Source organism: Microcaecilia unicolor, chromosome 1 (assembly GCF_901765095.1).
Source record: "Microcaecilia unicolor chromosome 1, aMicUni1.1, whole genome shotgun sequence".
Lineage (NCBI taxonomy): Eukaryota > Metazoa > Chordata > Amphibia > Gymnophiona > Siphonopidae > Microcaecilia > Microcaecilia unicolor.
The window spans coordinates 464,676,147-464,690,598 of record NC_044031.1 but is presented as its reverse complement, the minus strand read 5'-3'; the positions used below and the strand labels follow the sequence as shown (position 1 = coordinate 464,690,598).

Sequence of the window (14,452 nt, the reverse complement as noted above, 5' to 3'; positions counted from 1 at the left end):
CTGAGGCTTGCTGGTTCACTGGCAGTTTCCCTAGCCCAACATTAACATTAAATCTATTAGGAACTACAATAACACCTACAGATTTTTTCCGTTATTTAGGGATCTTTCTGGATTCCCAACTCACTTTCCATCCCCAAGTATCACATCTTTGCAAGACCAGTTTTCTTGTCCTTCGCCAACTTCGGACCATAAGGCATTATTTTGATCATGACACCTTTCAGTCCTTTATCCTTTCTCTACTAACTATCCACCTAGACTACTATAATAATATCTGCTTGGGTTGCTCCCGTGCTATTTTGAAAAAAACTCCAGACCATCCAGAATACCACCATCAGACTTCTGTATTTTGCCCACAAAGTGGATCATGTTTCTCCATTTCTATTTATTCATATTTATACCCCATATTATCTGAACTTGTGTCCAGGTCAATGTAGCTTACATTGTAACAGTAGAGGTACAATCAACAGTGTTATTACATGGAACTTATTATATTAAAACACTGTAATCATTATATTAAACAATGTTTAGCTACATTACTCAGTAGGGTAGTATGATGCAGGGGTAGCTAATTGGAGAACTGTAATTTCTAAGAACATATGTTTCCTGGTAAGGTGGTCAATTCGATCTCACCGGCCCTTGTTCATTGCATTATATGCAACACCTTACATTAAAATATCATTATGTTAATCAGTGTTAAGCTAGATAACTCGAGTAGGGATAATATATTACATGGTACATGCTTGGTGAACTGTCATTATTTATTTAGTTATTTAGTGTATGTTAGCATTTCTCAAGCACAAACTTCTCTTTATTTAATTTTAGTTTAAATAAAGAAGCCCAGGTTTCCATTGTCTCCAGCCAGGCTGGATTTCATCTTTTATTCCCAGGATAGCTCCAGTGAAGGGTATCTGGATCATTATGTCGTCTGCATAAATGTAAGATTTTAAGCTGATGCCTCTAGTTTTCTTCCTAGTGGTGCCATTAGAATGTTAACAAGGATGGGTGATAATGATGACTCCTGTGGCATTCCACATTTAGGAGACCATGCAGAGGAGATGTTCATTGATATTTTGACTTGGTAGGATCTGGTTTTGAGAAAAACCTCAAACTATTTCTACACTGTTTTGCCAATTCCTATAACGTCCATCAGATATAGCAGAGTATCATGACACAAAACAAAACCACAGGAAGTGGAAAGAACACAGATGTACCACGAAGAATCACAGGAAAAGGCAGAGAGTGGGAACAGAGTCAGGCTCTCCAAAATAGACCAGAGACGTTAGATTTGAATCAAAAGCTTTATTGGAGGATGAATCATTAGAGTACCATGTTTCGGCACATGCAGTGCCTTCCTCAGGAGTCTTGATGCATCACGAATGTCTTTTTAAAGCCCACACTCTTCTAGAATCTACACAACGAGGATCTACACCATCATACACAGACAACAAGACTCTTGAGGAAGTGTCATGGGTACAGGGATGGTGAGCCCTTGGACTGCAGCCAGGCTGCAGCAAACAAGTCCTCTGAAGGGAAAGGGAAATGGGACTTGATATACCGCCTTTCAGAGGTTTTTGCAACTGCATTCAAAGCGGTTTACATATATTCAGGTACTTATTTTGTACCAGGGGCAATGGAGGGTTAAGTGAGACGGTACAAAGCAGAGATGAGCCAGATACTGAATCCAGACAAGATGCAAGACATAGCAATAGACAGTGCACACTCAAGGCAGGGAAGAAACAGAGCCTGGCTAAAGCAAAAACCAGGAACGGAGCTTGACAAAAGCAGGAACCAGGAACAAAGGAAGGACATTCATACGGGCCGCAAGGCCGAACTGGAACCCACACATACCAGAGAGAAGGGAAAGAAACAGAACAGAATTCCCAGAGAATATACTACCCAAGCAGTGTACACATAGAGGGGCATAATTGAACGAAAACGTCTATCTCCATGGGCGTTTATCTCCGAGAACGGGCCCGTGAAGGGGCGAACCAAACCGTATTTTCGAAAAAAATAGACATCCATGTTTTATTCGACAATTTGTGAGCTGGGCGTTTTTGTTTTTCAGTGATAATGGAAAATGAAAGCGCCCAGCTCAAAAACAAATAAATCCAAGGCATTTGTTCGTGGGAGGGGCCAGGATTCGTAGTGCACTGGTCCCCCTCACATGCCAGGACACCAACCGGGCACCCTAGGGGGCACTTTTACAAAAACAAAAAAAAGGTAAAAGAGCTCCCAGGTGCATACCACCCTTCCCTTGTGTGTTGAGCCCCCCAAATCCCCCTCAAAACCCACTGCCCACAAGTCTACACCATTACTATAGCCCTAAGGGGTGAAGGGGGGGCACCTACATGTGGGTACAGTGGGTTTGGGGGGGTTGGACGACTAAGCATTAAGCAGCACAATTGTAACAGGTAGGGGGGGATGGGCCTGGGTCCACCTGCCTGAAGTCCACTGCACCCCCTAACAACTGCTCCAGGGACCTGCATACTGCTGCCAGGGAGGTGGGTATGACATTTGAGGGTGAAAATAAAAAAGTTGTGAAACATCATTTTTTGTGGTGGGAGGGGGTTAGTGACCACTGGGGGAGTCAGGGGAGGTCATCCCCGATTCCCTCTGGTGGTAATCTGGTCATTTAGGGCACATTTTGGGGCCTTATTCGTGAAAAAACAGGGTCCAGGAAAAGTGCCCTAAATTCTAGCTACAAATGCATACTTTTTTTCCATTATCGGCGAAAGGCGCCCATCTCTCCTCGGCCGATAACCACGCCCCAGTTCCACCTTCGCCACGCCTCCAACACGCCCCCGTCAACTTTGTACGCTTCCGCGATGGAGTGCAGTTGAAAACGTCCAAAATCGGCTTTCCATTATACCGATTTATTCGTTTTTGTGAGATAAACGTCTATCTCCCAATTTGGGTCGAAATCTAGGCGTTTTTCTCTTTCGATTATAAGGTGGATACTGTACAAAACAAAGCCACAAACAGGAGGTCAAAAAACCCTAATCACAAACACAAAGAGACTGAAGGAGAAACCACATGGGAATTCAGCTCAGGGCTGTGCTTAGAACCACAGCTGATGTCAGGGGATGGCAAACAGAGCAACTGCCCCAGGCCCCCATACATAGGGTGGCCCCAAACCTGCCTCAAGTTAAAGGAGGCATAGGCTGAAAGCCAATTTTTGGGCCCCCTCTTCAGTTTCTGCCCTGGGCTCCTGAATGTCTAGCACAAGCCCTGGGATTGCCAGATCTCTGTACTTATAATATTGCTTTGTCATATGAACTATCTCAGAGACTGGATATTTGACTCCTCAGATTTTTGTGATGTAGACTTTGAACATGCCATGGGGAGTGACTTGACTTTGGCTTATCTGATCCACGTTGGGGCTGGAAAACTTCCCAAGCACTTAAAGAACCATCTATTGCTCGGGACTTGGGGGGTGATTGAGTCTAATGACCTTAAAGCTTCTAAACAGGTAGAAAAAGCAACGGTCAAAGCCAGAAGGATGCTTGGGTACATAAAAAGAGGGATGACTAGCAGAAAAAAAGGCTGTGATAGTGCCATTGTATAAGTCTCTGATGAGGCCCCATTTAGAGTACTGTGTGCAGTTCGGGAGACCGCACCTATGAAAAGATATAAACAGGATGGATTCGGTCCAGAGGGTGGCTACAAAATTAGTAAGCAGTCTTGAACACAAAAAATATAGGGACGGGCTTATGAACTTCAACATGTATAAGCTGGAAGAGAGGAGGGAGAGAGGAGACAAAGACGTTTAAATATCTCAAGGGCATTTATGTACAGGAAGTGAGCCTTTTTCAACTGAAGGGAGCTCTGGAATGAGGGGGCATACGATGAAGTTAAGAGCGAATAGGCTTAGAAGAAATCTAAGTATTATTTCACGGAAAGGGTGGTGGAGGCATGGAATGGCCTCCCGGTGGAGGTTGTGGACTGTGTCAGAATTTTAAAAGGCATGGGATAAGCATGTGGGATCGCTTAGGAAAATAAAGAGTTAGGGGTTACAGAGGATGGGCAGACTGGATGGGCCATATGGCCTTTATCTGCCGTCATGTTTCTATGTTTCTGTGGGCATGGACATCCTTCTGGAAAAAATGTTTTATCCATAGTGGGCAATGATGGATGCCCGTTTCCACCAGTGGGCCACTAAAGGTTTATCATTCCTTCATCATGCATTAGAAGATGATGAACCTGTGATGGTGCCTTTTGACACTTTCAAGACTGTTTTTCAATTGAAGTCTGGAGACTATTATGCCCATCTGAAGCTCCAGCATTATATCCAACTTCCTATCCATAAATGCATTGTGGAGTTTTCTGAATCTGACTTTGATTAATACTGGCCCCTTCCTGAAGTGAGCAAAGGACTAGTTGAACACTACTATGAGTGCTGTAAGAAGCAAACGATCCCAAGGATTTAAAAGCTGGGCTGCAGCTTATGGAGAGGGTCCAGTTGCAGGAACTGCACTACAAATTTTTGCTGCAGGTGTATATTCACCCATCCAGAGCCAAAAAGATGGGTCTCCCTTCAGATGGGACCTGTCTGAAATGTGGAGCACTTAATGCCTCTTGTAAATACTGCGTATGGGATTGCCCACGGATTCCTCAATTTTGGAAAGACGTTTTGTCTCATTTGGGTGGCCTTTATAACAAGCAGTGGGAGGCAGCCCCTGAGCACTGTTTGCTTGACGATGTCGCTGATATAGTGAGGGGCACTCGAGTTTCTGGTTTGTTCTTATGCATGGCTTCCTTGTTTGGGAAGTGCTGCTTGTTACTGCAATGGATACAGGATGTCCCATCTACACTTACACAGTGGCGCAATCAGATGCATGAGTTCCTCCAGATGGAAAGTCTACCAGTGGACTCTCAGGGCTGTTGAGCTAAGAAGAGATTCCTAAAGTTGTGGACTCCGTATATACACACCCTCCCAAATGCACGTGCGCGCTGCATTTTTTAATACTTTAAGTTTGTGACTTTATAGGACCCTGCCTTTTTTAGTTTAGATGATCCAGGCACCATCTCTTTAATCCTTGGCATTTAGGTCACAGGAGACTTTTGGAAGGGTTAGGGTGGGTGGGGTGAGTGTATTCTGCATGGGATTACTCAGTTTGAATACGTGATTGTTCTTTCTTTTAGCATTTCCTTGTTAACATTTTCAAATCACATTGTTTTGTTAATGGTACTGGGTTTGTTCACTGTTTTAAAAATCTAATAAAAAAATAATCTAACAAATTAGCCATCTCTGGTGCACATGCTGTTTGCTGTGCTAGAGCCCTCTGCCAGATTAGCATTGGTGTGGCGTTAGGTTTTGAGCATCGCCCCCGAACAGAAAAATGTCTGCTTCCACGGACATATTCTGTCTTCACAGGGCTGAAAGCAGACCTGGAGAAAATTAAAGCCATATGGGATATGCCACTGCCTGCAGATGTAAATCAATGCGCACTTCATTAGGTTTGTAGCTTGCCTAGCGAAATTCATGCCACATCTGTTTGAAATATATGAGCCCTTGAGAAGACTTCTGGATAAAGGAGTTTGGCACTGGCCTCAAAGCATGACCAGGCAGTGCAGGAAATAAAGCACTTGGTTACAGGTGCCCATGTGTTGAGGTACTATGAGGTCACAAGGCCACTGTGATATAGAGTGACTCTAGCAAAAATAGGCTTGGCTGCTGCTTAATGCAAGAGGGTCAGCCAGTGGCGTTTGCATCCAAGGTGCTTGCCCCAGCCAAGCACAATTATGCACAAATTGAGAAAGCATCTGTCAGCATAGGGTTGCCTGCCAATGTTTTCATCACTATTTCTATGGCAGACATAGTTTCAACAGAAACTGACCACAAGTCTCTGACAGCAATCTTCATACAGTCCCTATTGTATGAACCCAAGCAACTTCAGAGCATGTTGTTGATGTTGCAATATTACAACCTCAATGTTGTTTATAAACTGGGTCCTGAGATCAGGGGAATAGCCAGAAGTGCATTGTGGGGGCCAAAAGGTAGACTGAGGGGGCCAGGTATTCTCTCTCCTCCTCGCCCCCCCCCCCCCCCCCACCACTGCCACATTAAAGCATATCTTTGCTGTGGGGGATGCTAAGCCCCGCCAACCAAAGAGGTCTCCCTGCGCCAATCTCTGCACATGCTGCCACAGCAGCGCTCAAGTCACCGCACTTCAGCCACTGACTCTGGCACTCCCATGTATGTTCAGTTTAGTCGCAGAATTGAGCAAACACAAGAGAGCCAGTATCGGCAGCTTTAGTGCACCTGTTGTCTTAAGTGCCATTGAGACAGCACAGGCAGGACACACCACAGAGACCTCTTCAGCTGGCAGGCTTGGCACTGCCTGAGATGTTTATTAGTGACACATTCAGCAGAGCCACTGCAGACACCCATCAACAGTCCAGTGCTGATACTGAACATATTAGGATTGGTTGGGTGCAACAAATATAGTCTGACATTGCACAAATCAACCAGGCAGATTATTCGAATGTCACATATCAGAAGCTGCATGAGTTCATAAAGCACACTGTAAAAGATGAGACTTTTGCAAGTACTGAAATCTATTGTCCTGGCTGGATGGCCAAACTCAAAGGATGCAACACCAGCTGAAATTAGAGAATTCTAGTTATTCAGGAATTAAATCAGCATACAAAATGGCATTCTGTACAAAGGGTCCAGGGTTATTATACCTAAATCATTGCAACTGAAATGCTAAAATTTAGATATTCAAGCCACACTGGTGGTGAAGCATGTTTCCGACTGGCTCATGATACCCTTTTACTAGACTAACACCTGTCCCACCTGCAATAAATATCCATGTGAGCAGCAGAAGGAAACAATAATGTCACATAATCTACCAATCAGCAGATGTCTGCATGGACTTATTTAACTTTGCTTGGAGAATTCTTTCAGACACCTGGGAAGCTGAACTGCTTCCAGACTTGTCTGGTGAAGCCACCATCAAGTGTTGTAAGGTACAGTTTGCACGTTATGGCCAACCTGATTGAGTAACCACAGATAATGGCCCTCAGTTTATTTGCTTGCAGTTTAAAAAGTTGTCAGCTGAGAGACTGTGGGAATACCCACTGTGGCAAGAAGGCTTGAGTTATTCCATCTTGTGAATTGGAGTTTGGAAGACAGCTTGTGCTGTAAGGGCCCAGAGTGACATCACCACAGGCAATGCCAGAGTGCATTCAAGTGACACAGTCTAGAGGTGTATGAGAGACTGCAGGGCTACCTGTCATGGTAAGAAGACTTACGCTATTCCACCTTGTGAGTCAGAGTTTGGAACACAGCTTGTGTTGAAGGAGCCCTGAGTGAATCACCACAGGCGATGCCAGGCTGCATTTAAATGGTACAGTATGAAGCATGGGGCCACAGGTGTGTAGCCAAAGGAGCATGCCCTTCACCTTTGGAGCCCTTTTAGCCTAGACAATTTTGCTGCATTGGAGAAGGTTTGAAGAGGAATTGTAATCAAGCTGATTGGGAGTAACCATCAACATCCTTTATGTCATTGTTGGAAGGATGGGAAAACAGAAGACTAAAGTTGATCTGTTACCCAACTTTGTAATTTTTCCCAACAAGTCTCAGAGAAAGTTCAGGAAGTTGATAATAGACACTGAGTGATAGGCTAGATGACCTAGGGCCTCAGGTAAAGGTATCTTGCAGGCTACAGGATATACTGCTATTAAATATATTTTATCTTTACACCACAGGTGTGAAGACATGGAGAATTACTGGAAGTCTAAAAATCTTCATGTCCTTACATTTTTCTGTGATGAAATTGCTTTCTCCTAAGATTTTATTTAGAAAGCATTTGGCAGAGGTGTCATCACTTCCAAAGGTGGATCAGATCCCTATCTCTAATATTTACTATTTGCCTTATAAAATTATCAAGAAGACAGAAGAAGTCATGGCTTATGGTGTGTTGGAATCTACTCCTGAATTTGATCTTGAAAGTTTTTCAAAACATCCCAAGATGTGGTTTCAGTTCAAGTCACTCTATTAGTAACTTTTGCCTCAGAGCTTGATAAGCTTCCACTGTTAAGGAATTATTTTAAAAGTAAAGATTTCCTTTTTTGTAGACAGAAGCTCCAGATATTTCCTGATGTGGCTAGATCAACCCAATTAAGGTGTAGGTCTTTTCTTCAATTGAGAGCACAGACACTTGTGCTCCCATACAAGTGTCTAGTGAGATATCAGACTAATGAATATGAGGCCCTGTTATTAAGCTGTGGTAAGCACTAGCGCGTCATGCTTACCCTAGTAAAAAAAAAAATGTGCTTACCTTTAATTTTGCACTCTGTGTGCACCTATCAGAAGTATGGTACCAAATATGTCTCCCATGTTAGATAACACCCCACTGATGTCAGACAGGAATCAGCAACTGCGTGTGCAGAAAAGAACAGTCTATACATGCACTGACCAGCACCAACTTGATTTGTAGGATGTTCATAGTAAATTGTGCATAGCTCAAAGAAAAAAAGAGGGAGATGTTACAAATGTAAATTTACTGTGATTTATGTACTTTATGTCCAGTCATTTGACATACCGCAAACTGATCTGCCACCTAGTGGCTCATTGTTATAGCTCACTGGTTTCCTATTTCCTGGTTGTTGTCACCTTTAACTTGTGGTAAAGAGGTAAAGTCACTCATGACATCAGTAGACCCCTTAGGTCTACAAGAGTCAGTGGATGGATGTAGGACTGAAAAGGCATAGGTCTTCAACTAACACAATTTGTGACGTGCCAGCCTGGGCACTAGAAGGGCAATTCTGTAATTGGGTGCCCATATTTACACACTACCTGAGCACAAAAATATGTTTAAATCATTTTATTGAGAGCAACAAAATGATCAATCAATTAGATTAAACACATTTTTCCAAAACACAAGAAGCATAACCATCCCCCCACCCATTCACACACCTAGAACAGACAGAACCATAGCTCTAAACATGTATGCCAACTTAGAAAGATAGAGTAAGCACTGTACTACGCGCTCTGGGAGTTAGGGTCTGCCAGAAGCGCTCCCAGATTCTCTGAAATTGATGCCCCTGGGGTGACGTAATATCTTGTATACCAAGTCTCTGCATCTGTAACAATTAAGGACTGCCAAAAAGCCAGCACCACCATGCAAAACCAAAACATATGACCCAGGGTTGGTTGCACCAAGTCTTTAGCACTTAGGGCAGGAGTCTGTAGTAGCAACTTGAGCCCGGTAGGCACGCCCCGGAGAAACATACAAATGCAAAAGAAACGTGTAGTGTTAAACATTGGAAGTGACATTGTAAATAGCAAACAAGCTGGAGCACAGACAAAACTCCTTTAAGTCAATAGCCAGACCAGCATTCCACAAAAAGGTCAAGCGGGCAAAGTCCAAGTCAATGGTTGTTTCCAAAAGAAATTTATGATGAAAGGCCAAGGGAACTAGCTGCTGTGAGCCTAGAGTACATGCCTCAGACAAAGTCTGTTGCACATCCTCACAGAGCTTCTCCTATGGCAAACTATTCACATAATGCTGTAACTGCAAATAGGCAAAGTAATCTCGTGCCGGGAGCCGATATTGGGCTTGCAGTTCCACAAACAGTCGGAGTTTGCTCTCTTCTGTGAGCAAATGAAAGAGAAAGTGTAGTCCCTTAGCACTCCAAGCCAAGAAAGTTTGAGACTCAGATCCTGGTAAAAAAATCTGGGTTCCGGCGTATCACCAAAAATGGAGTAACTGCAGCAGAGAAGTGATGTCGGCGGCAAAGCCATCTCCACACTAAGCTTAACAAATGTTTGGTAGTAAGTAACTAAAGTGCACATGCGGAACAAGGCCAGTCTCCAGGGATGTGAGAGAAAAATAGTCTGTGTTACGATACCAGTCATTGATGTGGTGTATGCCACAGGCCACAGTCAAATAGCGCAAGTTTAAAAAGCCCAATCTCCCATGGCGCTTTGGAGTATGCAATACAGTAATTGAGAAGCACGCTCGTTTACCATTCCACAAGTAAAGTTGCAGCATGCGGTGCAATTTCTTTTCACTTTTGACAGTTAAATATAATAATAACATTTGAAAAAGATATAAGAAACATGGAGCCAATATCATGTTAAAGAGACTCACCTGGCCCATTAATGAAATAAGATAGGTCCTCCACAAACCCAACTTCCTGCCCACACTCTTAAGCAGGTACAGGATGTTGCTACTGTATAAAGTATACAAATTAGCAGGGATCTGCACCCCCAGGTATTTTAGGGTCCCCATAACCCAAGTGAGGGGGAAGGAGCCAGGCCAAGAATGTTGTAGGACTCAAGCAATGGTAAAGCTTGAGATTTAGACAGATCAAGGGTAACCAGGGGGGAGGGGAGAGTTTCAGAATGCAGGTAGGGAAGAAGGTAGGGAGGGGGTGGGGTGGGCAGTTTGGGTGGAGGGAGGAGGGAACAGTTGTATGAAGAGTTCAGTTCTATAACCTTGATGACGAGAATATAACTTTGCTGATAATAGGTTGTTTTTGCTTTCAAATTACATTGAACATGTTAATGGTCAGTTCTGCTGAATCATCAATAAGAATACGGTAACAAAATAAATATGGAATCACCAAATAGTAAGAGAGCGCTTCAGAATTACAGCTTATTCAATAAGATAAATGCAATTGGACTGTTGTTATAGGTCAAATGTTTAAATGTTTAACATGAACAGGAGGGGGGGACAGAGATATAATATTTAAAAACTTGAAAACAGCTTATTCCATTTGATCTTTAATGAGTACAGGTTTATAATTGCATTTTCGTGGATTCATTTGTAAAATCTCTATCTTTGTATTGTTTTCAATAAAAACATTGAAACAGATCAAGGGTAAAACCTGATAGAATGCTATAAATGCGAATGGCTCGCAACAATTCATGTAACGAATGAAGCGGGTTAATTAATAAGATCAACAAGAGGTTATTAGCAAAAGCTAGTACTTTAATGACACTAGGGCCTGCCTGCATGCCAGCAATCCCCAGAGATATCTGGATATGACAAAGAAAAGGTTCTAAAGATAACACAAAAAGTAAAGGGGAAAGGGAGCAACCCTGGAGCATACCACATTGAATCAAAAAGGGCGGTATACGAATCCCATTAGTCAAAGGGGCCGCACTGGGTCCCGTGTACAGAGCCTGTATATCCTGATAGAACAATCCCTGAAGACTCACATTAGAAAGCACTGGAAAAAGAAAAGGCCATCGGACTTTATCAAAAGCTTTTTTGCATCTAGGCTCACTAGCAAGGCTGCCTCGTCAAGGCTCCTACACTGAGACATAGCCAATAACAAATGCTTGACAGTGAGTACCGATTGATGGCCCTTTTCGAACCCCACCTTCTCTAAGTGAGGGAGATGCCCATGATCCACCAGTATAAGGGAAAACAGAGCTCATAAATATAAGGAATACTAGCACTTTTGAAAGTGAGTGTGCACTTGTGAACGTAACCGGCATCAAGACTACTAAGCACTATTCTGTAAGGACACACATAAGTGGCACAGCACATAAATGCAAGGAAGCACTCACAAGGGTGGGGCTGCCATTTACAGGGGTAACTTACAAAATACTACTACTACTACTACTTATCATTTCTATAGCGCTACTAGACGTACGCAGCGCTGTACACTTGAACATGAAGAGACAGTCCCTCCATATGTTACCTCATTAATGCAACCGCAGTTTATTTTTCTACTCTTGTTACGGTTTATTTGGGGGGGGGGGGAGTGTTATGGGTACAGTGGTTAATAATTACATGTGTTCTACACCATGCTTTATATTTTATGTCATGTTAATATGGATATTGTTCTTATGTTAAATTTACAATAAAATCTTTCGTTAATAATAATGCAACCGCAGTTATGCCAGGCCAATTGATGGTGTAACCTGCAGTCACACATGTAGACGCAACTCTGCTGAGTTACGATATTATTCTATAACTGTATCCAGGTACCCTGAGGCCCTTGTACGATAGGCTGTCACTGTGTGGCACCAAGGCTCCCGCTTATTGAATTGCCTCCTAAAAGTCTTGCAATGCCATCAACTGGGTTACCTGGTTGTGGACCTCGAGGGTACATCACCCTTCTTCAACTGGATCTTTGTCAGCAGTTACAGAAGCAGCCTAAGCAGGTCAAAGCAGAAGCAAGAACCAGCTCCGAGACAAGCAAAACTACTTTCTATCACCCGAATCACAGGCAGCACTGTGCAACTTCCATCTGCCTCTTCTGTCCCTTCCTTAGTAGGCTGCTTCTGTAATTGCTGACAAAGCAGGTCAAGGGCTACAAAGTGGAACTAGTAACCTATCAGATTTGTGAACTATGGCTAGCTGGCTATTACATGGGTAAAATGAGCTAGACGTAAGAAGGGAGTGAAAGAGGATGAATTGGAGGCACAAATGTTACATAAAATACAATGGCGTACATATTTGCTTCTATAGAACATGATTTTGTACTAGACTACGTAGGAAAACATTTATATATTAGATTGTGTTGTATTACAAACACTGTTAAAAGCTGCAATCAGTTGTAGACACCAGCACCCATGTGAGGGTTTCTTGAATTCTTTACCCAAGAAAACGGCTAAGTAACTAACCAAAATCATATCAATGGCAGAGTCTTGAAGTCCCCCCCCCCCCCCCCCATGTTCTCTCTGCTTCTTTCCCTGCTGCCAGGAGGAAACCACACTTATCTGCATTCCCTCTCCAGCCCCACAGGCAGATCTTGCAAGAACAGCATAAGATCTGTCAGAATCACATGGTTCCTTGTACAGTCAGCATTTGAACCACACAGGGAGGGAAAACACTATTAAGCACCGTTTTCTCCTGCTGGCAGAAGGAGGAGAATAGGAGCCGTGGGGGGGGGGGGAGAGGGGTGGCACTGGATGGGTCAGCAGTCCGAACTAGGCCACACTACAGAGGTGACTAATCAAAGAGGAACACACTGAGATACCTAGACCACACCAGAGAAGGATAACTCTACTGGGTTTCTTGCTTTCATTCTCTTGGTCCACCCTGCCACGAAGCAGGGTATATTAAGGCCCAGGGTCCCATTCACTCTCCTTCTCAAGTTACAACTCTTCCCAAAGAAATTACAACAACAAAAGTTATTTCATAGCAAAGGAATCCTGGAAAGCTTATGGCTGGAGAACAGTCCATGAATGCAGTATCATATCATATACTCAATTATGCAATGTAACATCAATTATTGTATGGTTGTATACAAAATGTATAATTACATAAAATGTTATTAAAACAAAAAAACCAAAAGAATAATTTCAAAAACCATCCTGGGCATCACTTACAAAATATATAGATTGCATCAGTGTAGATTGTTTGTTTGCTTTCTTTGGATGGGGGGGGGGGGGGGGGGCAAAGAAGTCATACTGGCAATGAGGGGAGGGAGACCAATTCAGCATTAGCGTCTGCAATTTTGGGGAGATACTGCCCCCACCCCATGCCTACTCCAACCCCAGGCCTATGATGTTCTACAAGATAATGTGACTTAATCTTGACGGGGAGGGGGGGGGGGGGGGTGAACATGTTTGTTCCTTAGCACAAACTGCCAACATTTTTGGCTTTTGGTTGTTTTTTTTGTTTCGTTTTTCATTCAAGCAGTCTTCTTCAAGCTGGAACTGTTATCCTAAAGTATTTCCAGAGAACACTGGGGTCCTTTAACTCGCCACCTCTTTCCTTTCATATATCTTTCTAACTTGCCCCAACTCCACAATCACTCGGCGAGAAAGAGAAAAACAGTCCAGGAGGGAACAAAAAAAAAAACAAAAAAACCAAGCGATCCCCTGACAAAAGCAGAGGCGTGTATTCCCAGCCGGCCGGACAACAGCAAAATGAACTCCAGATGCTCCCAGTTCTCCCTGTATCGTAGTAAAGAGGAAGCAAGAACCAGCCCCGAGACGGTCAGCAAAACCACTTTCCACCATCCGAATCACACGCAGCACTACGTAACTTCATCTGCCTCTCCTGTCCCTTCCTTTAGTCTCGTTTTAGAAGAGATGAACAAAGCTGAGATCTCTTTCTGTTACTTACCCCAAGCAGACACACTTTCAGCTCTCTTATAGCCATCATCTATTCGTACAAATGCGACATCATTTGGAGAATGAACTGCAGAGTCTAATTCCCCAGGCTGTGTACTATGCAACACTCTGCTCAGGACAAGGAGAAGAAGAGGTCCGATTTCTGAAAACAAACGGAAACCAGCTGGAACTATTTATGGGCAGTTTAGTCACATGGATTGCAGACAGCTATTCATTTGATGTTTTTTTTGTCCAAAAAAAAAAAAAAACCTAGCTTCCAGCTCAGCCTATTTAAAGATACATGATTTGGAACAAAAGTACATTATTCTTTGATTAAAAGAAAAATTAGGAAATTCAGTCTATCAGCATCAGGTACAGAAGTCTGAAATCTTTTATGTAAATTAAATCTCAGTTAACAAAAAAAAA

General features: G+C 43.1%; 1 protein-coding gene across 2 annotated transcripts in view; it reads right to left on the bottom strand.

The window, feature by feature from the left end:
* Window positions 1-14,172, bottom strand: part of RAB31 (RAB31, member RAS oncogene family) — a 123,343-nt gene extending 109,171 nt beyond the window's left edge. For both annotated transcript variants that reach the window (XM_030190129.1, XM_030190128.1), the window contains exon 1: window positions 14,040-14,172. In XM_030190129.1, the coding sequence (XP_030045989.1) occupies window positions 14,040-14,078 (39 nt within the window). In that variant the 5' untranslated portion in view covers window positions 14,079-14,172. The remainder of the gene's footprint in view (window positions 1-14,039) is intronic.
* Window positions 14,173-14,452: the final 280 nt, after the last annotated feature.